Raw genomic sequence first — 25,259 nt, 5'->3', positions numbered from 1 at the left:
GTCAGCATAATTCCCTTGAGTTCCATCCAAGCTGTGTACCCGTAGTTTGTTGCTTTTTATTTCGAGGACGACGCCACTGTGCACCACGGCTGGTTCTTCCCTTCCCCTCGCTCTCCAAAATAGGCTTCGTTGGCTTACAACTCGTGCCAGCACAGTACGAGGCACCCTTCTGGGGGTAAACCTCGCTCCTTTGTACCGATTTCTCTAAATCGGAGTTTGTGGTAGTCACAACAAAGTCTGTTATCCTGTCAGCCAGCCCTCATCGAACAGACATTTGTTGAGCCCCACTGCATGCTGAGTATTGGCAATAGCAAAGGGCAGTCATTTACCGCTGACCAAGTGCCTAGCTATATGTTGCGTTAATAATTTCGACTTCCTAAGCTAGGGTGAAGGTTAATAATGATCATGACTCCTTTTACACACAAGGAAACTGAGCCGCCCTGGAGAGCCTTGCCCGAGATTGTGTGTAGTTGGAAATGGAGGGGCGGGATTTGAACACAGGACTTTGGATGCCACGCCAGGGTCCTTCCATTTACTCCACCACTCGAGCTCGGGCTGGACTCCTCTATGTTTTGGGGGCTTTTTTTTTCAGCGCAAAGATTTTATGATCTTCTCTGAACAAGAGGTAGCTTTGCCAAGTAACCGAATCCTGTGGCCTGTTACTGCACTTGAACTTTGTTCTCGGGGGCATTTTGTTAGCCGTTATTTGAAGATGCTTTGGGAACTTAAAAGTAACAAAGCAGGGTTCCTTTAAAAATGGCATATGTAGTGCAGCCTTTCCTTAATTTGCTTGTGTTTCATAAAGTCTTCGGGTCAGGGTTAGAACTGGGGCTTTGACCCAGCATCCCGGGGGTGACTTCAGCGACCTGGGGGCCCGAGGAGATCGGCTCTCAGGCTGCCCAGTGGGGAAGGAGCAGGGGCTTCTTGAGATGCCCCTTAAAGCCCTGTTAGGAAACTGTGGGGCTGGTGGTCCTTGCAGCTCAGATTCAGACGCCTGGTGCCATGCAGTTCACAGGATTCTGCCGTCTGCCAAAATCAGGCTTTAGATCAGAGGAAGTTGCTATTTCGGGGATCTAAGTGCTAGTGCACTGAATTCAGGCCTGAGCAGCCGACCGAGGGGGTGGGGCAGAGACGCCCTGAGCCTTTGAAGCTCCAGAAAGGGTTCAAAAGAGCCTCGGAGAAGAGATTCCTGTACCGGGCGGGAAGTGGAGAGGTGACCTCAGGGTCCCCTCTAACTCCCAAGTCTGTGACTCGAGGAGGAAAAGAGCCTCCCCCAGTTACCCACGTTCACCGCGAGGTTGGCTGAATTCCTCAGAATCGCAGGCTGGTGGAGAGGAAGGGCCTGGGGCTCGCGATGCCACGGCAACGTCCCTGTGACCTCCGGCTCGTCACCTCACCCCTCCTCAGGTGCAGTCGGGGAGAGAGCTGGGGCTGTGAAATCTGCTGGACCCGTCTGCCTCCCCTCCCAGTGGCCGGGGACAGCGGGGGATAGGAGCCACTGAGGCGTGGGTTGGTCTGAAAGCCCAGGGGTCACTCTAAACCACATTCTTTTTTCGCCTGTCCTCTGCAGCTCTTTGTGTTGGACCGACCGTAGAGCCTTAGGAGATACTGGCTTGATGAGTAAACGTGTCACCTCGGCAAACCTCTCCCTCTCCCTAGTCCTCTGCCCTCACCAGCCAGGCTGTTAAAGGGCACAGGTAGAGTCACACACCGACGACTTTCCTGCCTCAGACCCTGGCCTTTCCCGGGTACAGACAGGCCCTGCGCCGCATCATCGAACCGTGCCACTGACCCTTCGTGTCTTCCAGGCAGAAGGAGATGCACATGGCCCAAGGGGTTGAAATCAGGATTGGGACCTAGGCATTCCAAGACTGCAGAACTTCATTTTCCCCTCGCCCCTCCCCGAGCGCACGGCTACAGCCACGCTTGTCACCATTCGAGATTACATTGGCCACAGGAGATGTGGGTGATTTTTCCATTTGGTCCTGATGTTTATTTCATGCCCATCAATATCAGCCCATATTAGGACAGATGAGGTGGTTATTTACAGGCTGTGCATTTTCACACTTGGTAATTATAAACCCTTCCCCTGTTCGGTCAGAGTCGTGGAGATCTATTTTGGCAATTAGCAGTTTAGTATTTGTTTAATGGGAATGCAAGAGAGTGTTACGGCACATCAGTGCTCCACTAATGATTTGCCTGTCTCCTCCGGAGCTGGCAGGTTTGGGCCTTTTTCACGGTAGGTGAGGCCTGATGGGGAGAGAGGCTGGAGGGGGGAGACAGGAGCATTAGGCAGCCTGCCTGCCTCTCCCCTCCACTCCCAGCACGCACTTGCACGCACACACGCACGCACGCACGACCGGCGCTGTAAACAGGCCGTGGATTTCCAGAGCACGGCAGCCGCCACTCGAAGGCACCTCTCACAAGAGGCCGTTAGGCCAGATGCCATTTCCGTGTGACAGCTGTCAAGCCTGCCGGAACCAACTGCGTCTCCTCCAACCGATCGTGCCCAGCCTCTCTTGGTATCCCTCTCCCACCACCTCCCTCCCTGTGCCATCTCCTCTCTGAGCCCTGGCTCGCACAGGCCCCGAGAGAGCCTCCTGTCCCACCCTCCAGGTGGTGCTGGCCTCTAGGCTTCGCCCGCTCAGCCCAGACAGAGCCCCCGTCCCAGCCACGCTTTGCGTAGACTCTTGCTTTTCCTGTCCAGTTTTGAGATGGAGTCTCCCAGGACTGTGCTCCTGAGGACGCATGGTTCCGTTCTCGGCTGTCCCTTGGCATGGCCCGTTTGCAGCGGGAAGACGCGCAGAGTTGGGTGAGCGGAGTGTGTCCGTGGGCATGCACGTGCACGTGGGCATTAGGGCACGCTGAGCCGGCTCTGCAAGGAGGTTGCCAGGGTGGGGTAGTGACCTCGTCGGTCATGATGACAGTGTTCTGCGTGTTAGGGACTCACTAGCCACCACTGGAGCTTTCATAACAGTCCCGGGAAGTGGGACGCACGGCATTCTCAGGACTCAGGTATAGGAGGGAGTCACAGGGGCTGAGCCCCAAACTGAGTTCTGGGACCCCTCTGCCGGTTCCAGCACTGCCACCAGCTTGCTCTGTGACTTTGGAACAGCCAAGCGACCTGTGGGTTTTCCGAGTTTGCCAATCCTAAAGGAAGAGACCCCTCCCCCCCCCCCCCCCCCGCCTTTTCCTTTGCTTCTCGAATCACTCCCTCCTCTTCTGAGGCCGCCAAAGGCAACATGTGTCTGTCTTCTTGGTTTATCTCATCAATTCTCTTAACTTTCTGGTAGAGTTTTGTTGTTTTTGTTGCTGTTGTTGTTGTTTAGAGAGAGAGCGCGCACGAGCAGGAGAGAGGGGCAGAGGGAAAGAGAGAGGATCTGCCTCCACGCTCAGCACAGAGCCTGACACAGGGCTTGATCCCACAACCCTGGGATCATGACCTGAGTGAAATCAAGAGTCAGACGCTCAACCAACTGAGCCACCCAGGCACCCCTCTGGTAAAATTTTAAGGCAGGGTTTATATGTTTTTTCAGGAGGCAGTGACACTACACTGAGCCCTAGGGACTCAAAAACTAGAACACCGTTAAGGGAGACCAGTGGGAAGAGGTAGGGTGGCCTCTGGTTTTAAAGCCTGGCTCTACCATTTACTGCATGTATGATTCCAGGCCAGTCACTTACCATAACTTCCTCACCTGTATAATGGGTACGATCATATCTCTCTGAGAGCTTTTCATAATTCAGTGAGCTTTGCATTTGCCTATTAAGCACTAGTAAATGGTAGCTATTGCAATAATCCTTGTTTCTTGTTTCTTAAGAGTCTGATACAACTTGTGCAGTCAGTCTCCGAGCAAGAGGCCTTGCCTTTAGGTAAACAAAATGTCTCATCTCCAGGATAGAGCTGTTTGGAGACCCCACACTCTTCAGTTCCCACGGACAAGTGTCCATTTACTAAATTTGTAACTGCTGCCTGATCAACACCGGTGGGTGTCTGTTTGCTAAGTTAAATGAGAAAATGGAATGACCCCACAAGAATAAAAAGAAGTAAAAGTAGGGAAAAATAGGGCTGGTAAAGAAGGGCCTTGCCCACGGGGATGAAACATTCTGGCCATGCTAAGATTTAGGAGCCTTCTATGAAGAGTTTAGGAAATGTACTTGGTGCACTGAATTGCGTACCAATTAAAAAACATGGCTAAAATGGCAAATTTTATGTTAGGTGTATTTTACTAGGAAAAAAAAAGTTTAGGAGAAACTCAGCCGACGATTTTTCTTGTTACTCAGTTAAAGGCAGGGGCGTGAGTTAAGACATCTCAGGTGGACGCAGTCTAGAAGGTGTTGAGTCTTGGAGTGAAGGGAAAAGTGCCGAGGGCAGCAGCTCCAGAACCCTGGGTGCCTTCATGCCCGGCAGTCCTGTAGGGGAAACACACAGAGCTTGGGGGCTGGCTGAGAAGCTTGCATGTCCGCAGCAAGGGGGCTACAAGAATCTGAGGTGGGGGGTGCCTGGGTGGCTCAGCTGGTTAAGGGTCCGACTCATGATTTGGGTCAGCTTGTGATCTCGGGTCATGGGATCAAGTCCTGCGTCTGGCTCCACCTTGAACGTGGAACCTGCTTGGGATTCTCTCTCTCTCTCTCTCTCTCTCTCTCTCTCTCTCTGTCTCTCTCTCCCCCACCTCAAATAAATAAACATTAAAAATAACAGAATCTGAGACGGGCCTGCAGGCAGAGGCTGGTGGGGTGAGACTTGGACTCATAAGACCAGTGGCTGAGCCCTGGACAGCCAGTGAGGCAGCTGAGGCTTGGAGAGTTTGTCATCAGCCCTGTCTCTGCGGGTTGTTGTGACAACCAACGCGGTAACAGTATATGTGAAAATATTGGTGACGGTGGGAGGAAAGCAGTGGCTTCCTTAGGTTTTCTAAAGTCAAAGACCAAGACAAGGCAGGGAGAGCTCCCCAAAAGCGGCATGTGACAAAGGACCAGCGTGCTCCTGACTTCTCTGGCAGGGGATAAAGAGCCAATGTTAAGGCAGCCGAAGGCCTGTCCAGTATTTACCCCTTTTCCTTAGGGCCCGTTTATTTCTGGGACCCCTCTGCCCATTCCACCTCTGCCTCCCTCCGGCTTGCTCCGTGACACACACAGGCTGTGATTAAAGCTCGACTCAGCTGTATTTAGCCATTTAGAACAGGGATTCTCAGCCTTGGCTCCACCCTGGGATCACTGGGGAGCTTTCTACACGGATCTGATTTAACAGGTCCGGGTGTGGCCGCCGCAGCGGGGATTTTATTTTTTTTTTTTTTTAATTTTTTTTTCAACGTTTTTTTTTTATTTTTTATTTTTGGGACAGAGAGAGACAGAGCATGAACGGGGGAGGGGCAGAGAGAGAGGGAGACACAGAATCGGAAACAGGCTCCAGGCTCCGAGCCACCCGCCCAGAGCCCGACTCGGGGCTCGAACTCCCGGACCGCGAGATCGTGACCTGGCTGAAGTCGGACGCTTAACCGACTGCGCCACCCAGGCGCCCCGACAGCAGGGATTTTAAAAGTTTTTTGGGTGATCCTGGTGAGCAGTCAAGGTTGGAAATCCACCCATCTGGATTTCAGTGTGAGCTAAGCATCTTCCAGCCTGCGTCCTTTCCCCTTCTAGCCTCCCTTCTGGGCAGTGACGAACGGTAGATCAACCTCACTCTTCGCACGGCCGAAGCACACAGAAAAGTCTCATTTCAGAAAAATAAGGCACCGCCGCTGAGCTTTGGGGCAGGAACAGGTTTCTCTCCGGGCTGGTCGGAAGGAGCAGCAGAGAGCAGTGCCACCCAGTATTCTGAAACAGCTCCGGGTAAGACAGCCTCCCTCTCGGGCACCGACACCAGGCGCCTCTGTCCTGGGCAGTCCTGCCTCGTATACGAGTCTCCACTCTTGTGACTTTAGTGCCTTGAGTTTATGGAGCATAATAAGGTCTGTTAAGCCCTACGCCTTACAGTATGGTATCGCCTTTATGGGCGTTTATTTAAACTAACTCTTGAAGTGTTTGAGTGGGAGCAGGAAGCGAAATTCAAGGGCATGTGTTCTGGGGGAGTTTGAAGAGCTGGGTTTCTTTTTTTCCCTTTCCTCTCTCTCCTGTGTGTCTGACCAGATAATTTAAGGATCATTTGAAGTGCCATTTCCTGCTCTGTTCTTGGTACGTATGGCTTGTGGGTGTGCATATTTGTATCCCAAAAGGAGTGGGAAATTTCTCAGCATGTGTTGGCCACAGCAGAGCTCTGGAACGTCCTGACAGAACAGCGTTTGGAAGGACCAGTGGTGAATTGGATGCTCCTAGATGTTGTCCAAGTGGACTCCGTGGTCCGGTTTAGCATTCTAGGTGGAGATTCCTTGTGAGTGGATCTTAGGTGGCCCACGTCATAGTTTCCTCCTTTCATAGATGAGAAACTAAGGACAGAGAAGGGAGGTGACTTATGTCCATGAGATCCCAGTGGAGCTGGATTAGAACCTGGGTCCTGCCTGTGCTTTGTGCAACACTGCCTGCCCCCCTCCACTGCCTCTCAGCACCTGTGGAGTTAGTACCAGCAACTGAATCCCCTTCAGGTGCCTCCTGGGGACAAGTTTTCTGCATCCCAAATCAGCCTCACTCCCCTCCTGTGTACTTGGGGAGCCAAAACTGCAGGCAGAAGAAACAGTGGTGTGATGGCACACTCCAGGGTCCCAACCTTTGGCCAACCACCTTGACCAACAGAATTTATGACATCTCTTTCTAGGAGTTTCTTTGCTTTGTGACTTGAAAGGTTTCCTCTTCGGCTGTCGCGTGAGTTGGGCTGGCTAAAGCCTCACCTCTGGATATGATCAATACCGAATGGCGACTTCCAAATTCACCCAGCAAGAATGTCTGGCTCACAATAAACCTTTTGCCTCACTATACGGAGGGTTCATTCATTCATTAAATGAATTAGGATTAGAGAGGCATCACCCACTGACTTGAGTGCTAATTATTGCTGATTTTCACGGTGCTCATTTAGTGAGGAACATGTTGCCAATTTCCCCTGGCACTTCTAGGATCTCTGTCTCCAACCTTGTTGCGAGGGTGACATTTAGACGTAGTCCCTTCCCACCCTAATACCTGTGTTCCACATTTTACCTCCTTCCAATTTTTGTCTTGCCTTTGTTCATTGTCTAGTATTATTTGAGACTGTGTACCTTCCAGTAGATGGAAAAAAAAATTTTTTTTTAAAACAGGGACCATGTACAAGTTACCCATTGCCACCGGAATGCCGGGAAACAAAACAGTCACAAAACCTCAGCAGCAGACAATAGTTGTTCATGTCACCTGCCTGGAGTCCACTGGAATGGTTCTGTGGATCTTGGCTGGGCTCACTTGCATGTTTTGGGTCACGTGCCTGTTTTAGGATTGACTGAGGGGACTTGGCCCAGCTCCACATGCCTCTCACCCACTAGCCAGCTAGACTGGGCATGCCCTTCTCATGGTGATGGCAGAGAGAGAACAAGCAGAAGCGCGAAAACCTTCCCCAGGCCAGACCCAGCGTGGGCATACCTCCATCTCATTTTGCTGACCATAAGAAGTCAAGTTCAGACACATGGGATGGAGAGAGAGAGACCCTGCCTCTTTGGGGAGAGGAACTGCAGAATTACAGAACTCAAGGTTTGGGGCCATCAATGCAAACAGTCTGCCATGGTCCGATGTCATTTGCCTCTTACTTGTACTTAGGCCAGTGCTCTCTGCAAGTAGGGAGCGCTTAATAAATATATGTCACATATAAGTAAATAAAGTTGACATTAGCTCAATCTTCTAATCAAGATTGAGTTGGCTGCATGATGTAGGCATTTGCTGGTTTATCTGTTAGAAGGAAAGTTTCTGTCATCCTGGTAGAATCCAGATGTCTCTTGCGTTAGGTTCAGGGACAGCTTGGTTGTCACTAAGAAGTGTCTCTTTTTGTCATCTTTTCCATGGCCGAATCTACTGTCATTGTTTTCAGGATCTTAGGATGTACATGTATGAGAGACAAGGAACAGAGGGGGAAGACAGTTGCCACACCAACGTGTGTCAGCTGCCTCTGGAAGAGAAATTTTGTCCCATGTACTGAGCATTGCCATGGAATCAGACACTCTAGGGGTGAGGCCCGGGAGATCTGCGTTTTAAACAAGCCAGGTGATTCTGACACGGAGGAAGTTGGAGGAGTTCTGCCCCAGCCCCCATGGGCCGTAGAGGTCAAGGCGTAGCTCCCCACCGATGACCCTCAGCTGTGGTGTGTGCGTGCTACTCGCCTCTGAGGATGTTACAGTGTGGTCCGAACCGGGTGAAGGCAGAAATACATGTTTAGGACTTTCTGGTGTTGAAACAAACAGGGAGACATCCCCAGCCATCTTATTTAAAAGTTACTTTAGGGGCGCCTGGGTGGCTCCGTCGGTTAAGCGTCCAACTTCGGCTCAGGTCATGATCTCACGGTTTGTGGGTTCGAGCCCCACGTCGGGCTCTGTGCTGACAGCTCAGAGTCTGGAGCCTGCTTCGGATTCTGTGTCTCCTTCTCTCCCTGCCCCTCCCCTGCTTGTGCTGTCTCTCTCTTTTTCTCTCAAAAATAAATACAACATTACAAAACGTTTTTAAAGTTACTTGACCTTGCTTGTTCGCTCAATATGCCTCCCGTGCCAGGCTGCATTGGGAGCCTGTCCTAAGTTATTAAAGAGTACTGTCAAGGTTGGAGCAAGCTCCTTCTCTCAAACCAGACCAAGCGTGGGCCAGGATGTGGGACAAAGTATGGTGAGGTTCAGATATCTCCTCTCCTTCTCGATCCCTCTAGGGACAACCCCAACCCCAGACCACTAGGCCCATGGACCCCCCACCTCTGGTATAAAGAAATATGTAAGCCTGGTGAGGGCACTATCACCACAAAATAAATACCAGTGCTAGTCTAACAAGAGTTCATGGTGTTTTCTACTTGAGGTCGGAAAAACTCCTGTGTCCAGCCCCCAACTCTCTGTGTTCTAGAACACCAAATGAGGTCTGGTCTTTATGTTGAAGTTGATGACTCTGTACAGCCAACTGATCTACCTAGGTTTCGTGCACGCGCACGTGTGTGTGTGTGTGTGTGTGTGTGTGTGTGTGTGTGAGAGAGAGAGAGAGAGAGAGAGCGACACACACACAGAGACAGAGACAGAAACAGAGAGAAAGACAGACAGAGACACAATTATCAGTCTGCTTTTTTCTAGGGTTGACTACCAGTTACCTTGACTTTGCTCCTCATTCCCCCGTGATGCAGACTCACACAAGCTGCTTCTGTTTGATTCACATAGAACCGTGAGAAACAGCCCCGTATGTGAGGCCGTGTTTTTCATTCTATTCAGTCTTTGTATATTCAAATTCTCCCAGTTTCAGCTCTTGCTGTTCTGCCAGATTTCCATTGCATTGATGGCTTCTCTGAATTAATAAGTGTTTTGCAATCGCTGAAAAGTTTTCTCTCCCCCCGGCCCCTTCCCCAAAGCACCGGGTCTTATCCATATTGATTTTTTTTTTCTTTCTCTTTCCTCTCTAGCTATTTCTCAGATGTTTTATTCTGTAAAGTGTTAATAGAATTTTTCTTTCGCGGTGACATTTTATCTATTCAGGAGGTCTTTGCGAGTCCCATTGTGCAACTGGACTATAGAGGAAACAGCTCTATTCTTTACGACAATGGTTGCCCTAAAAAACATACACAGATCCTCCCCCTCGCTCCCCAGGGTGGAGTGTATGTTGGGAGGGTAGCGTCAGAAAACACCCAAACTTTGGAAGGAAAAGAGGGAGCCATCTACACACTGTTGAAGGGGGCGGAGGGCGTTGAAAATACTTTTTTTTTTATTTAATTCAAAATATTTATTTCCTAAGGGGATCTGAGTGTCAGGACCAAAACATGGCCAACACAGAAGGGAAGCTGTTTTCCTTACTGTTAGGCATTTTTAGCTCAAAATAAGGGCTTGGCAAGCATCTCAAAAAATGTGGAGATGGGTGTGAAACAGATGTCACGTTTACCTGCGCGACACCCAGCAGGCATCACCCCCCACCCACCCGCACCCCAGGCATTGGAATTCTTACCGAGGCCCTGGGGTCTGAATCTGCAATACCATATGCTCAAGTGTGACTGCTCTGTGTACAAACAAACCAGTTGATCTTCTGGTGGTTTTGCTTGAGTGGTGCACGGAGGCAGACGGCTGTGGTGTGTGTGGCCTCAGCAGGTGCCTGGGGGGCCATCAAGCCTGCCCGGCAGCGGAGGGGTCTGGTGAAGGCACCCCATCTCCAGCCTAGCATCGCTTACCCCCCTCGGCCTGGTGCCCGGTGGAGACAGAGTAGCTCCTTGCTGGCACGGCAGTCACCGTGCAAGGCCATTGTCCTCCCAGTAACTGACTTTGAAAACGGGGACCAGAAGGGGAAGGCCCCAGGAGCCTGTTTGTTCAGACTCGGTTGCTTAGCAACAAAGGGGGGGGGGGCTGACTCCGGAAGGGATTTTCAAGCTAGGCCAGTCCCTTCGAGGGTTATGTCTGGCTGGCCTACCCCCTCTTCCATTCTTACCTTGACTCTGCTTCCCGCCCCCCCCCCATTCTATTTGATAGCATCTGGAAAAATAGATTTGATTTGTCTGGAGGCAGCATTTTAAGCCTGGTTTTATTGCTTTGCCCAGTGTCTTCCCCTCCATCAGAGATTGTAGTCTGGGAGGAGTGACGAATGAATGGCCTGCGATTCCCTTTCTCGGTTGGCTTAGCTCTGGCCCCCAAACTCATTTGTGAGCCTTTGAGCTCCAGTGAGCAGTGCTCAGTCCTTCCCAACCACACACATGCCGACATTGCCCCAAGCGCAGAGCCCTTTGGCTAGGGCTTTGCCCAGGACCACATGGGCTGGGTTGTAGTTTTAGTGCCAATCGTGGGCACAAAATGAATGAGGAGACCAGGCTGCTTACCTGGCCAAAGCAGGTACAGTCCCCAGGTGAGTAGCTGGTCGGCTAGGACCGCACCTGTACTAAAGATGTGCATTTTGTGGAAGAATAAAGAATTGGATCATAAGTACAAGGAGTGGAATTCAAAAGCCAAATCTGGTTCAGTGAGGGTGACTTTCTTGAGATCCACATGGGAATGGAGTGTGGCTCCTGAAATCTTATTGCTGGAAATATCCAAAAGGGTCGCAGGATGCCTGGAAAGACTGAGGGAGGGATAGGAAGAGAGACAGAGGATGCCTTTGGTGTTTTCTTCTCTTTGATATTTTTGAAAAGGCCCTAGCATAAAGGTATTAGTCTGCTGGGGCAGCCACAACAAAGTACAACAGACTGGGTGGTCAAACAACAAAAATGTATTTTCTCACTCTTCTGGAGGCTGAAGTCCAGCCTTGGCAGACTTGGTTTCTTCTGCGCCCTCTCTCCTTGGCTTGCAGACAGCCCTCTTCTCTCTGTGTCCTCAGGTAGGCTTTCCTCTGTACCTGTGTCCAGATTTCCTCTTCTTATAAGGACCCCAGTCAGTACTGGATCAGGACCCACCCTGATGACCTCATTTTAACTCCATAACCTCTTTAAAAACCCGATCTCCAAAATACAGTCACATTCTGAGGTACCGGGGGTCACGACTCCAACATCAGAGTTTGGAAGGGGGCACAGTTCAGCCCATGATAATCAAGATGTTAAATTTCCATTGTCTATAACCAGAAACAATTTAAATATCCACAGAAGGATTAATTGAGTAAGCTATAGTTTCTCACTCCATGAAATATTATGCAGCAGTCAAGATCGTACTGATAATACCTCACACCCATCAGGATGACTACTATCAAAAAACTCCCAGAAAATAACAAGTGTTGGCCAGGGTGTGGAGCAGTTGGAACCTTCGTGCCCTGTTGGCGGGGATGTAAAATGGAACAGCCGCTGTGGCAAACGGTATGTCAGTTCCTCAGAAAATTAAAAACAAAGTTACCATATGATCTAGCAATTTCATTTCTGGGTATACATACCCCAAAGAATTGAAAACAGGGACTCAAGGAGATACTTGTACACTCATGTTTTATAGCGGCACTATTTGCAATAGCTAAGACCGAGTATCCATCCATCGACGGACAAATGAATAAGCAAAATGTGGTATTCACATACAATGGAATATGGCTGAACCTTGAGGACATTATGCTCAGTGGAATAAGCCAGTCACAAAAAGACAAATACTGTGTGTTTCTACTTCCATGAAACATAGTAGCCCCCCCCCTTATTCGTGGTGTCCATTACCCGCAATCAACTGTGGTCCTAAAGCTGATGATCCTCCTGACGGATCATCAGAAGGTCAGTAGCAGCCTAACGCTACGTCACATGCCTCCATCATTCATCTCACTTCCTCTCATCACGCGGCATCTTATCCTCTCTCTTCATCAGTGACAGTACAATAAGATGTTTTGAAAGAGAAAGACCACATTCACGCCACTTATATTACAGCATATTGTAATCGTTCTATGTTATTATTAGTTACTATTGTTAAATCCTTTACCGTGCCTAACGTATAGATTGAACTTTATCATAGGTGTGTATGGACAGGAAAAAACATGGTGTATCTTGGGTTGGGTACTGGCCACAGTTCCGGGCATCCACTGGGTGTCTTGGAATGTATGCCCTTGGACATGGGGGGACCTCTGTACTTGGAGTAGTCACAGTCAGAGACAGCAGACAGAAGCGTGGTTGCCGGGGGGCCGAGGGGGACCGAGGGGGACGAGGGGGTGGGGAGTTATTATTTGATGGGGGTAGAGTGTCAGTTTTACAAAATGAAGAGTTCCGGAGATGGATGGTGGGGATGATAGTTCAACGTTATGAATGCATTTAATACCACTGAACTGTGTGCATAAGAACAGTTAAGATGGCAACTTTTATGTTATGTGTATTTTACCATGATCAAAAAAATTGGGGAACAAAACAGATAATATTCACAGTGTGAATCTGGGAAGTGTTTGCAATATTGTAATAGTATATTTAAAAAAAGAACTAGGGGAAAATTCCATATACAGTATGATTTAAACTATATTAAAATAGGCATAAGGTTTTTTTAAAGGCAAAAACTGAAGGGAAATACACCAGATGTTAACTGTGGTTGTACTAGGCAGAAAGATAGGAAAGGCAGTGATCTTTTTTTTCTAATTTTTTGTGTTTTCACGTAATTTTTTTTAAATGTTTTAAAATTTATGTTTATTTTTGAGAGAGAGAGAGAGAGAGAGACAAAGTGCAAGCAGGGGAGGAGCAGAGAGAGAGGGAGACACAGAATCTGAAGCAGGCTCCAGGCTCTGAGCTGTCAGCACAGAGCCCGATGCGGGGCTCAAATTCACAGACCACAAGATCATGACCTGAGCCGAAGTCAGACGCTCAACCGACTGAGCCACCCAGGCGCCCCTTCACATAAATTTTAATGGGCACCTATGGCTTTGATAATGGAAACCACCCTTACCCCCCAATATATGACATTTCAAACATGTTGTTAAAATTCTTAAAGCAGACCCCATTCTGTATTTGTTTTGCAGGTGGAGGATGCAATGCTGATGTTTGATAAGACGACCAACAGGCACAGAGGTAAGAGCCCCCATGGAGGAAGGCTTCCCTTCTGTCAGTTGACCGTCTGTTGAAGGTCTGTATTCCTTGAGGGACACCACAGCACAGAATCCAGATACCGGACAGTTAAAAATCGGCCACGCCCAACCCGTGTTCCCACACACCTTTCTAACCCTGGCTCTCTTGGTCTTTGCTAGACCTGAACACTAAGTGATCCGAGTGGAAATTATTCACAGCAATTACTCCGTTGAGTTCTCAATTTGCATTGGAGGAGGTGGTTTAGAAGCACACTGGCAACCTGAAGAGCCAGAAAAGAAGGTTTATTCGACCTGCGATTGCAGGATTGGCAGTGCCCTATGCACATCTGGAGTGTTTAGAGGGCACTGCGCCTCCTCGTATTTTCCCCTGTGCTCTTATTGTCCTATCCATGTTCTAGAAAACGGGTCTCAACTTGGGGTCTGTGAGCCTCCGAAATGCCACACGGAATGTTTTATGTTTGCGCTTTTCTTGGGAAGCGATGCGTAGCTTTGAACAGATTCTCAAAGTGGTCTCTGACCTCCATGCCTCCCGTTCCCCAAAAAGGAACACGTTGAAATCACTGCTTTAAACAGAAAATTGGACGAATCTAGAAAATCCTCCCAGAGGAAGTAGAGTCCAAGCTTATGGCTTAGCGTTCCATTCTCCTGCTCTCCGGAAAACCCTGGTATCTGGGGCTCCTAGGAACAGGGCGTTAATGGGCAGAGCCTCGGAAGGGAGGTGGCAGGAAGCAGCGTTCTTGAGAGAAGCCGGAGTGAGCAGTGTTTCCTTGCCACTCGGATTGCATTTAGATGTTTCTCGTGTTGTTTACATTCTTGCTGTCACCTGTGATTAGAAGCAGTTACCCAGCGCTGACTGTATGTCTCTCCTGTTGGGAGCAGGCAGGCTGAGTGAAAGGGAGGAAGGAGGGTGAGAGAAGGAGGGGCTGTCCTCAGTGTGCCTGGCAGTCCGGCTTCCTGTGCGTCCATTGACAGCGGCCTCAGAAGGGAAAGTAGAAAATCGGGTGGAAAACTGGGTCTTCAATGGTGTATGTGGGGAAGGAATGGAGAGGGGTGGAGGATGAAGAGGCGGGGTGGGGGGGAGCCAAGGGAGGAAAAGAAGAGCTTACAAGTGTGGAATGATTGCTTTGTCCTCTGCCTTGCTCAGCATCACGAGGGCCGAGAGAGCAAGGGGCCGGGGGTGCGGAGACGGACAATTCATGATCATTCTCCACCATCATCCTTAGGGGAGGTACGGGGGTTTATCTGAGCACTGTTTTCACAGGCATCGTGTATTCTCATCTCCACCGCAACGCCGTGACTTTGGGAAAATCACTTCACTTCTTTATCTTCTTTACCTCAGTTTATTCATCTGTAAAGTGGGGATAATATTAGTATTTCCCTATAGGGTTGTTTGGAGAGCTGGAGTGCCACGCACATCACCTGTGCGCAGGTTATTATGATTGTTTTCACCATCATCACCTCCGTGTGGTGTGTGAGGTGACCAAAACTCAGAGGGGGAAGGGGATCCACCCAAGGTCAGAGCAGGGACTCCTCTCTAGGACTGCTGATTTCAGATTTGGCTTTCTCTGTGGTCTCCATGTGGGGACGGGCGTGTTAAGAAGAATGTTTTCATCTAATTTACTTTCAGGGTGGGTGAGGCCCATCTGAATGTGGCACTAGAGTTCAGTGCTAGAATTCACGCTCCTGGAAGATTCCTGAGTGGCCTCTATAGGCAGTAGTGTTGAATATCCACGAATAAAGGTATTTCTGAGCTCCTGCTCTGGGTCAGGCCGTGTTGGAGAGGAGAGTAAATCATCTTGTGCAAACCTCACAGCTGTGCCGGGGAAAGAGATGTGTCATCTGGGGGACGTGAGAGGGCCGGTGACTCTCCGTGTTACGTTACTCGGCTAATAGCAGACAGAGGCAGGTTCACACTGCGGGCGCCGGGCCCCTGAGGAAGTGCCAGGCAAGATTCTCCCTTATTTCTGACCCAGACGCCTCCTGCTGTGGGTGGAGCCTCTTTCCTTGCTCCCAGGCGCTGGGTGCCGTGATGGGGTGGTGGCCCCTCTGTCATTCCTGTCTCGAGCTGGAGGGAGGTCCGTTTTACGGCCCCCTGCTCAGAGCGGCTCCAGGGATGGCATTGATCGCTCTCCCATGACTCCTGGGGCCACTGGCAGGAAGAAGGGCGGGCACAGCCCCGAGCACATGCTCAGTGCACCCCAGCCACGGCAGGGCCTGCCCAAGCATCCTTCTGCCCTGCCAGAGGTGAGATTCCTGCAGTGGACGTAGGACCCTTTGCATAATTCGTGGAGCCAGAACAAGGTGAAAGACGGGACCTCTTACTCAAAAGTTATTAAGAATTTCAAGGTGACAGAGCATTCAACCCAGGACAAAGCCCTTCTGAGCGTGGGGCCAGCCGTGGGTGGCTACACACCCAGGGGGCCAGCCGGAGTGGATGTGGTCCTGGGGGGCCTCCGCTGGCGGGGTGGGGAAAGAGAAGGCAGGAGGGAAGGAGGCCCCAACATCTGCGTCCCCCTTCCTCCTGTACAGAAGTCTGCTCCCTGGGGTTCTTTCTGTGTAGGGCTTTGGCCCCTACACACTTTCCAGCACCTCTGAATAGCTGAGGAGTTTCTCTTTGAACTGGGTGCTAAAGCTGGGTTAATACTTAAGTGGTTCAGAGCATTTCGGAGAGGAAAGAATTAAAAAAAAAAAAAGGCACATATCACAACAGAGGCACGAGTCCTGCGTGTGGGACAAGTGGGCCCCACATCCCTGATGGAATGTACATTTGGAATCAGGTGATAAGCCCGAGAACACAAAATCCTCCTGCAGCCACCTTGGCCCAACCTTACCTTCACCTCCTCAGCTTCCTGTTTCCCATTATCTTATCAAGAAGAAAGTGCTGCAGTAGCAGAAGTTAAGGACACCTCTCGGGCTGGCACTGCCTCCAGCTCTCCTCTTAAAGAGGTCCACACTGTTCACCCCGTGGGTGGCCACACAGCACGCACGGGACCTTCCCTTTCCCCCCCTCGCAGCTCCCAACCCCGCCCCGCTGCGCAGCCTGGGGCCAGCGCACCTGTGCGCCCTTGGAGCTGAGACTGCTGCCTTCCAGGAAGGCTGCACGTTTGGTTGGGCCTGGGGTCCCGGGAGTCGGGTCTGCCGGGCTCACGGGACCCTCTCCGAATACTCTTGCCACTGTGAGCCAGAGCTCGGGGCGGAGTTTCCACTTCCCGCCGCACAGTGGCTCCCCCCTGCCCCTGTCCCCCATTTGTTCCCCCAGGGACAGGGTGGCCCTCCGTTACATCTGTTCACAGAAGCGACAGCCTGTGTTTCTTCCCCTCTTACATCTGTCCTTGGACCTCCCTAGCACCCTGGGAAAGAATCCAGGGGACAGGAGACAACAAGCCCTCCCGGGATGTAAGTCCTCCCCCCTGGAAGCAGGAAGAAGGTCATTCAGCACGTGACTCCCACAGGAGGTGTGGAGTCTTCTCCCACTTTCTCCTTCGAGCAGACCTCCTTCCGGCTCCTGCTGCTCCCTTGATGCTGAGTTAGGGCACCTTTCCTAACCTCTCGGGACACCTCCGGGTCCTCCTCGGGAAGGTGGGGGAGCCGGGACAAGCTCTGGGACCTGAAGTATGTTTTCTGGCTTTTTAAGCCTTTTAACCGAGAGAATGCCCAAGATTAAGTCCTTTGTCATTCTTCTTGTTTTAGCTCGGAGAGGGAGGTAAGGGGCTGTATCTGCATCCCTGGAGATGGGGATTAGCACGCAGGAGTGCCCTCGAGGGGCAGCAGAGGGGCTGATCTGTGAGGCCCCGGGGAATTCTGAAGCTAGGGCCTTGCACAGCTGCAGTGAGAGGGCTGACCTTATACGCTGACCTGTCACAGGACGCAGCCCACCCCGGGAAGCACATGTGACCTTGGGCTTGCCCTGAGGACATCCTAGAGGAGACAGACAGCTGGGGGCCCTCTTCCAGCAGTCCTGCCAGCAGATCCTGAAGGGGGGTCTGGGTATCCCGTGACAGCACACGCCACGGTGGTACAGTGGGTTCTGTGCTGACCAGGCCATGCTAACCCTCTTGGTAGAAACCGCCAGCCCTTCCCGAGCAGTTATATCCCACGTGCTTAGCACAGCGCCTGCACATACTGTTGAATCTTTACGACGGTCATTGGTGAACCCAGCTGCCCGGAGTCCCCAGTTGGACGTAAACCCAGCCTGTCTGACCCGGAGTCCTTGCTCTTGGCTGCTTCGCAAGCATGGTGCTAGGCAGTGGTTGAAAGCAGGGAGATTGGTGGTTTTAAGTCTCAAGCACCTCCTCGTTACTGGTCCTTCTCCACCTGCCCTTCTTGCTGGACTACTGCGCACCTCCATTTCAGGTGGGAAAACCGAGGCATGTAGAGTGTTGGAGGGCCGGCCGCACGCAGGTGTCTGCAGCCAGGTGGGAGCCGAGCTTCTGAAGCCTTCCACGAGATCCTTTGTGCCCAAGGGGAGAGAAAGAAGGTGGCTTTCCAGTTTTTGCAGAGTCCTTTCATTTGCTCTCTCAAAGCCTTTGGAGGCGGTCTGAGAAATATGGGGCTGATCATCAAAGGGTTTAATCGTTGGGGGAAAGTTTGTTGCTTTCTCCTTGCAAAACTCAGATAAGATCTTGAATTCAGCATTAGGTATTGATCCCAGAGAGGGGCTGGCGGGGAGGGGCTGGAGGGAAGATACAGCACAGTGTCCTTCCCGATTTGCCCTTTGGGAGGCACAAGGCTGAGGGGTGAGCCGGAGGGAGCGAGGGAGGGTGGAGTGGTTTGGATCTGTCCCCACTGTCATCAGCCCCGTTTGAGCAAGCGGAGGAACGCGGGGATGTTGGTTGCTGAAACACATCTCACATTCACTTCCTTGCCGGGGAAGGGAGCCCCCGCCGTGAGTGTCCTTCTAGGGGTGGGCCTCTGCTCGTCTTCCCTCCGAACCCAGCCTTCCAGGCTGAACCATGTCTGGCCCATCAGGGAGAGCTGGGTGGTTGGGGGCCCAGTGGAAAACAAGTCGGGTGTCTTTGAAGCTTATGGGATTGCCTGGTGAGGGTCAGCTGGAGAGGGAAGGAGTACAGAGGAGAGGCTTGGAGACAGGCCTTCTCACTCCCTGCGGCTTCCATTACCCAGCAGGCCTGTTTGCTCCAGAACGTTGCCAGAGGCAAAGGGCCGGATACACTGAGAGGAAAATGAAGCTCAGTGTGCTGGAAGACTCCCCTCACCGCTGTTAACGGTTGCTCATTAAGTGCAATGCTAATGGCTTTGGAGAGGATCAACAGCTCTGAGAACTCACAGGCTCCCCAGCAGGCCGCTCCGCGGCACTGACCTCAGCCGAGGCGGTTTTGTGACCCTCCGAGAGCACCATCAACGACAGGCCCGCTGCTTGGAGGGTCTTTTTCCAGAGTGTCTGTGCCCTATCAGGAGCCGCCAGGCCGGAAGGGCATCGTTGTGGGCCCCATGTGGGAGAAGAGGGAGAAGCTCTCTGGGCTGCGGGGCTGAGCTCCGCCTCTCCCTCGAAGCTTGCACGGCATCTCCATCCCGAAAAGCGGTTGGCTGCAGTTGAAGGTCTCCGTAATTTGCGTAATCGGTTTATTTATTAAAATGGTGCCAGTAAGAGGTAGCTGAAACTGTGATAGAAGATAATGCCTTTCTAAGGAGGAAAAACAGCCCTTAATGTCCTGACTACCTGCCAGACACGCACTTTTTGAAATTGACCTCTGACGTCCAGACTGTTTTATAGATGCTAAAGATGATTCAGGATCGTGCTGTAATTATTTGTTCACTGCTGCCTGTTTCCCGAAGTTGAGGAAGGGGATGTTAAAAGGACCTTCACACAGGTGTAAACTAAATGAAAAATTAAAAGGCATTGCTTGGGGCGCCTGGGTGGCGCAGTCGGTTAAGCGTCCGACTTCAGCCAGGTCACGATCTCGCGGTCCGGGAGTTCGAGCCCCGCGTCGGGCTCTGGGCTGATGGCTCAGAGCCTGGAGCCTGTTTCCAATTCTGTGTCTCCCTCTCTCTCTGCCCCTCCCCCGTTCATACTCTGTCTCTCTCTGTCCCAAAAATAAATAAACGTTGAAAAAAAAATTTAAAAAAAAAATAAAAGGCATTGCTTTCTTCGAGGGTGTAGGGTGTCAAAGATAATGTATGCGTGTGTTTTTCCTAGTGAGAGTCTAACATTCTGACCTTACTTAGGAAAGGGGGTTGGGACTCTACAGCCCGTAGATGGCACGTTATGGGATGGAGGAAGAAGTCCCTCTGGGTGGGAGAGGGTTGTTGGAGGGGGTAGGAGGGGTGGCAGGGATGCCTGGAATCACAGCTGGTGATGACACTTGGCAATGTGACACGAGGGCCTCGGTGCCCACGCCAACGTGATGTCCACCTGCTGGAGTCATGCCTCTGCAGGGTCCCCACCTCTCACATCTGCCTCTCATCTGCCGTGCGAGCTGCCGATGGTGTTGGGCACCCATCGCGCCCCACCCCAAGTCTGAGGTATATCAAAGGGTTTATTGGAAGCCTGTAAACCAGGAGCTTGATCATTATTAGTATCGATCCCAATTCTGTACCCGCAGCCGGTCTGCTCTAGGCCACGAACACCAACCAAGGGTCTTGGCCGCACAGAACTTTCAGTCTAGTCTTAGGATGATGTGGCCACCATGCGTGCCACTTGGGCTCTTTACTGCAAGTAAAAAGGGTCTCCATCGGGTCAGGTGACAGAGACTCTTCTCTCCCCAGAATGGCCCATATAAGTGTGAGGCAACTGCTTAGGAAAATTACTGATAAGCCAGGCGTCTAGGAGAAGATGTTCAGAATAGGGTAGAAACTCAATATGACTGAGTCTCCTTCGGTCCACCCTGGTTAGAAGGGACATGGGGAGCGGGACGAGGGTGGCTGGCGGTGATGTTAATTGCTGCCTTTGGGTGCTTGGAGAGATTCTTTTGGAAAACACGTGCCTTCTTGAAGTTGGGCACGCTCTAGTTAGAACGGGGAAGAGCCGCCAGGTCCTGCAGTGATGTAAATGGACGGCCAGTACCTCTCCCCTACATGGTCAGGACCCAGGGTTCTGTGCTCCTGCCTGGGCTCATTCTAAAGGCAGGGCTGCGTAAGGGGGGGTGAGCGTGCTTGTGTGTGCCCACCACCAGGGGTGTACCCCAGCCTCCTCGCTCCCTTGTGGGGCCTGGCCCGGGGGCAGTGCGCCTTTGTCCCTCCACCCAGAGCACATTTCCCCCAAGGCCTGACCTGTCACCTGACGCATCTCGGGACCTCCTCCGGTCTGCCAGGAATGTGCAGCAATGGAGGGTGGAAAGAGGGGAGTGGGGTCCAGAGCTGCAGCCCCCACCCTGAGCCGTCTCTCAGAGACCAGCCCCCAGAGCTGTCTGCACATTTTATTTTCCCTTTAAATAAACACCATTAGCCTTCCCGAGAAATTGGTGCAAACATGACCTCGCAAATAACCAATTAAAAGGGCAGGGTTGAAGGGGAATGTGCGTTTGAAAACATGTAGAGAGGAGGCCGTTAAAGATTCCCGTATTACCCCAGCCCTGGCAACATCGATCTGAGACCTTAATTTTATTTCTGACAGGAAGCAAGGGGAACGCTTTAATTTTTTTTTCCCCGAGCTAACTAAATTCCGGAAGCGCCCATGCCGGCACTGTCTCTTGAGATATTAATCAACACAGTAGCTGGGTTTCTGTTCACCTGCTTTTCTTTGTAGACGCGGAGGAATACAAAGCTCTCAACTCTAGCTGAGTTGCCCCCCGGCCCCTAGCAACGGGGCCGGGGGACAGGGGCGCCCAGCGCAAGAGGGAGCCTGCATAGCCGGGGGAATTTGGCACCCTGGGTGCCCTGCATTTTCTGGAGCTGAAGTATAAATCTTAAACTTCTTTCCTTTGGAATAAAAGCCCTGGCACCGAAACGGTGGTGAGCTAATAGGTCTTCCTGCCTCCCTCCTGGCTGCGGCCCCACGGAAGCAGAAAGGGAGTGGGCCCAGGGTCAGCAACTTCACTGACCCAGAAACGGTTTTTTTGTAGAGAGGGACAATGAGGCTTTTGTTGGGCCCTGTTCCCATAGAGGCCCAGGCTCTGACTCTCACGACGTGTTTTAAGATCTCGGTGAGGGCAGGGAGTGGAGGCCTGAGGGGAAAGGAGCCTCCAGCGCGGCCACTTGATTGAGAGCACCCCCTTTCTTAGCGCCCTGGCACTGCTAGCGGCCCGGGAACCAGCAGCCTGGGCGGGCACCTCCCTCGGGGACTGGAGCTTCCCAGGGGAGCCTCGTTGCTGTGCAGCTGTGGACTTGGGCTTCTGTTCAGAGCTTTGCTGCTCAACAGATGTGCATTAGCCCGTCCGCATCTCTGTGCGGGCAATGGTGTACTGCGGGACCCGAGCTTTGCGGGCCCTCCCAGCTCCCCACAGGTGTCCTCTCGGGCAAGTTGCTGAAGAGCTTTGAGCCCCGTTTGGCTCACTTGTGGAGGTGATACACCTGCTCTGTAATGAGTGAAGTGAGTTGGCTTATAACATGCCCACGATAAGAGTACCCCATTTCTTTACTCTCCCCCTTAAGGAAGACTGTCGGTTTAACTTCTTTTAGCAAACAAACTACAATCTGTGTTTGAGTCTTTAAGACCCTGATCTTTAAAACAACCTTTCCCTCTCCTTCACACACAAAGCATACGCTTGCAGATGCGTAGAATATTTCTGAAAGGCTAGCCACAAAACTGGTCACAAAGCTTTAGAATGGCATAGTGGTTAAGAGCACATGTTCGGGGGGCCCCAGGGCGGCGCAGTTGGTTAAGCCTCCGACTCTTGGTTTCAGCTCAGGTCATGATCTCATGGTTTGTGAGTTTGAGCCCCACATCAGGCTCTGGGGCTGACTGCACGGAGCCTGCTTGGGATTCTCTCTCTCTCTCCCTCTCTCTCTCTGTCCCTCCTCTGTTGCTCGCTCTCTCTCTCTCTCTCTCTCTCTCTCAAAATAAATAAACATAGGGGAAGGAAAAGAGCACATGCTCTGGAGTCAGGCAGCTGGTTGGTGTTTGAATCTGAGCTCTGCGATGTAATAGCTGTGTGACCTTGGGCAAGTCACTTACCCTCTTTGGGATTCAGATTCCTCAATTATGAAATAGGAACGATGACATTGGGTTAGCCTGAGTCTTGCAGTGGTTAATAAGCATAAAGGGCTTGGAACAGTCTCTGGCCATAAATAGTTAGCACCTGAATGTGTTTTAGGGGCATGTGCATATACTCACAGATACAAGTTTACATAAATAAGAAACAGCATTTGCTTCCAGGAAGAGGACTAAGTGACCAGTGGGACAAAGATAAGGAAAAACATTTTATCGTGTACTTATTTACCTTTTGAATTTTTGTACCATGTCCATTTATTACCTATTCAAACATTTACTTTTTTAGCGTTTAAGCTTTTCAAACTCATTCCAATTTGAATTGTAAATGCAGTGATATAACAACATGAGGGAGAGTTTTCAAAAGAAAAACATTCACCTCATCCCAGCTCCCTTACACAGTAACTGTTGTCACTTCTACCTTGTTCCTGACATTTGCGTCAGTATTTTAAAACTTGGTTGTAATTATGGGGTTGGGACAACATGTGGCATCTCATGCTTAGTTGAACGGGGTGTGGGCCCCGTCTCTTTAGAGTTTTGTCTCCTGCCAGGGAGAGGGACCAAGCTGGTCCAAAAGAACAAAATTTGATTAAATGCACCCGAAAATTCTTTACAACTCTGAGTCACCTCTTTTTTAGTTTCCATAAACAGAGAGTCAGATAGATAGATGAGGATTCTCTTAGTAGTTTCTGGTCCTCCCAGACAATGTGCTATTAATAGAATAGCCAGACTGCTCCCCGTCTGGAAAGAAACATGGTTTGCTTGAGTTTATCCCAGACCGGAGGGGAGAGAAGTCAAAGGGGCGACCCTCCATTCCAGAAGTTCAAAACGGGTTTTAATTAAAGAAGAAAGTTAAAAGCATTTTCCTAACCAAGTCGTGATTAATAAACGCGTGGGAACCTTACATAATATGGCAAACGCAGACTCCTCCTCTGTGTCCCTGTTGCTATAGCTGAAAAGTCACAGCAAGTACCCCGTTAAAGGTAGTGAGGTGTCTGGGTCATGTGACAAAGGGGTGAGAGGTTAGGTCTAAAGTCACACTACTGGGTTCAAGTTCCAACACTACCACCGATCAGCTGGGTGACCCTGGGCAAGTTATTAAGCTTCTTTGAACCTCAGTTTTCTCATCTGTTAAATGGGGAATGTTATTACTCACGGACTTGGGAGGCTTAAGTGAGGTAATTCATCTGTGTGAAATATCTAACGCTTAGGAGACTATATCTATATTAGCTTTATTAGTGTAATAGCTCATGTTATTTTACTGGTAATAGTGTTACGGTTGCTTGGGGAATAAAGGCCAAGACTTGGTGAACGGCGGAAACGTTTAACACTCCAGGGTGCTGTTTGCTCGTCAAGTTTGCCGAGAGGGGAAAGTATTGTGGGTTGAATTGGATCCCGCCTCAAAAGATATATTGAAGCCTTAACCCCTCTTATCTCAGAATGTGACTTTATTTGGAAATAGGGTCTTTGCAGATGTAATCAAGATGAGGCCAGGCTGGCTCAGGTTCATCCCATAGGACTGGGATGCTAAGAGGGTGGGCGTGTGAGGACAGACAGGTGACCACGGAGGCAGTACTGGGGTGAGGAGCTGGAAGACGAGGATTGCCGGCCACGCCCAAAGCTAAGGGGGCCAGCACGGGACAGATTTTCTCTTGAGCCTGCGGAAGGCACCTTGGTTTCCCGCTTCTGGCTTCCGGAAGTGTGAGAGAATCCCTTTGTCGTTTTCAGCGCCCCCAGTTGGTAGTAGGCTGTTCCAGCAGGCCCCGGGGGCCGCGCAGAGGGCAGAGCAGCGCTTTCTGTGGGGCGCGTGCCCCTGATGTTGGGGCTCCCGTCGCAGCGGGCGGGCAAGCCCCTCTCTCTGCACATCCCTGTCACATCATGCCGCTCTCGCAGCAAAGCTTGGTCAGAGAAGAGACCTTTTACGTGAGAACACGACCCCCAAATCCTGACATAGTTCATGGCTTCCCCAGGTCGAAGTTAACCAAACACCGTGCAGATGCCCTTACGGTGTTAAATATATTTTTCGGTAGAGACCCTTGAATTCTGAGATTTCATTTTAACGGAGTAGCCTTCAGAGCTCAGTCACTTCTTTAGAAGCCGAGGAATACACTGAAGAGTTGTCGATAATGCCAGTACACCGAGGAGTTGTCCGAACCCCCAGCTCTCAAGAATACAAACCACAGCCGTTCCATAGGTGTTTCCAGCTCGGTTCGTTCCGTTTGGCTGCTTAGGGAAATAAGAGAGAGAGAGAAGGAGATCAGGAGAGCTCGTGTGAGACAACACAGACCCCACCGTCCTTACATACCTGTTCCAGCTTCCATCCTGGAGAAAACACAGCGAGACAACACTGAACTTCAAAACCTGCCAGACAGACTTCTTGATTTCTTTATGTTGTCTCAGAAACCCTTCCAGGCAGGAACATTTGCCAAATTCAATCCTAGAGTGAGTTTCTGAGCTAAATTAATGCAATTGAGGGTCAAGATGGCAACCCCCACAGGTCCCCGGTCCCAGGACACCACTGGGCACAGCAGTAATTAACAGTGTGAGCGCCCACGTGGATGTGCTTCTCTTAACCCTCAGGTTT

General features: G+C 50.9%; 1 protein-coding gene across 4 annotated transcripts in view; it reads left to right on the top strand.

Annotated features, from left to right (window-relative positions):
* The window catches only part of MSI2 (musashi RNA binding protein 2), a 394,401-nt gene that overhangs the window by 235,944 nt on the left and 133,198 nt on the right, over positions 1 to 25,259 (top strand). For all 4 annotated transcript variants that reach the window (XM_047833111.1, XM_047833110.1, XM_047833112.1 and 1 more), the window contains exon 7: positions 13,507 to 13,555. In XM_047833111.1, the coding sequence (XP_047689067.1) occupies positions 13,507 to 13,555 (49 nt within the window). The remainder of the gene's footprint in view (positions 1 to 13,506; positions 13,556 to 25,259) is intronic.

This window comes from Prionailurus viverrinus, chromosome E1 (genome assembly GCF_022837055.1).
Source record: "Prionailurus viverrinus isolate Anna chromosome E1, UM_Priviv_1.0, whole genome shotgun sequence".
Classification (NCBI taxonomy): Eukaryota; Metazoa; Chordata; class Mammalia; order Carnivora; family Felidae; genus Prionailurus; species Prionailurus viverrinus.
The sequence above is the reverse complement of the archived record's forward strand: the minus strand, read 5'-3'. Positions and strand labels throughout refer to the sequence as shown.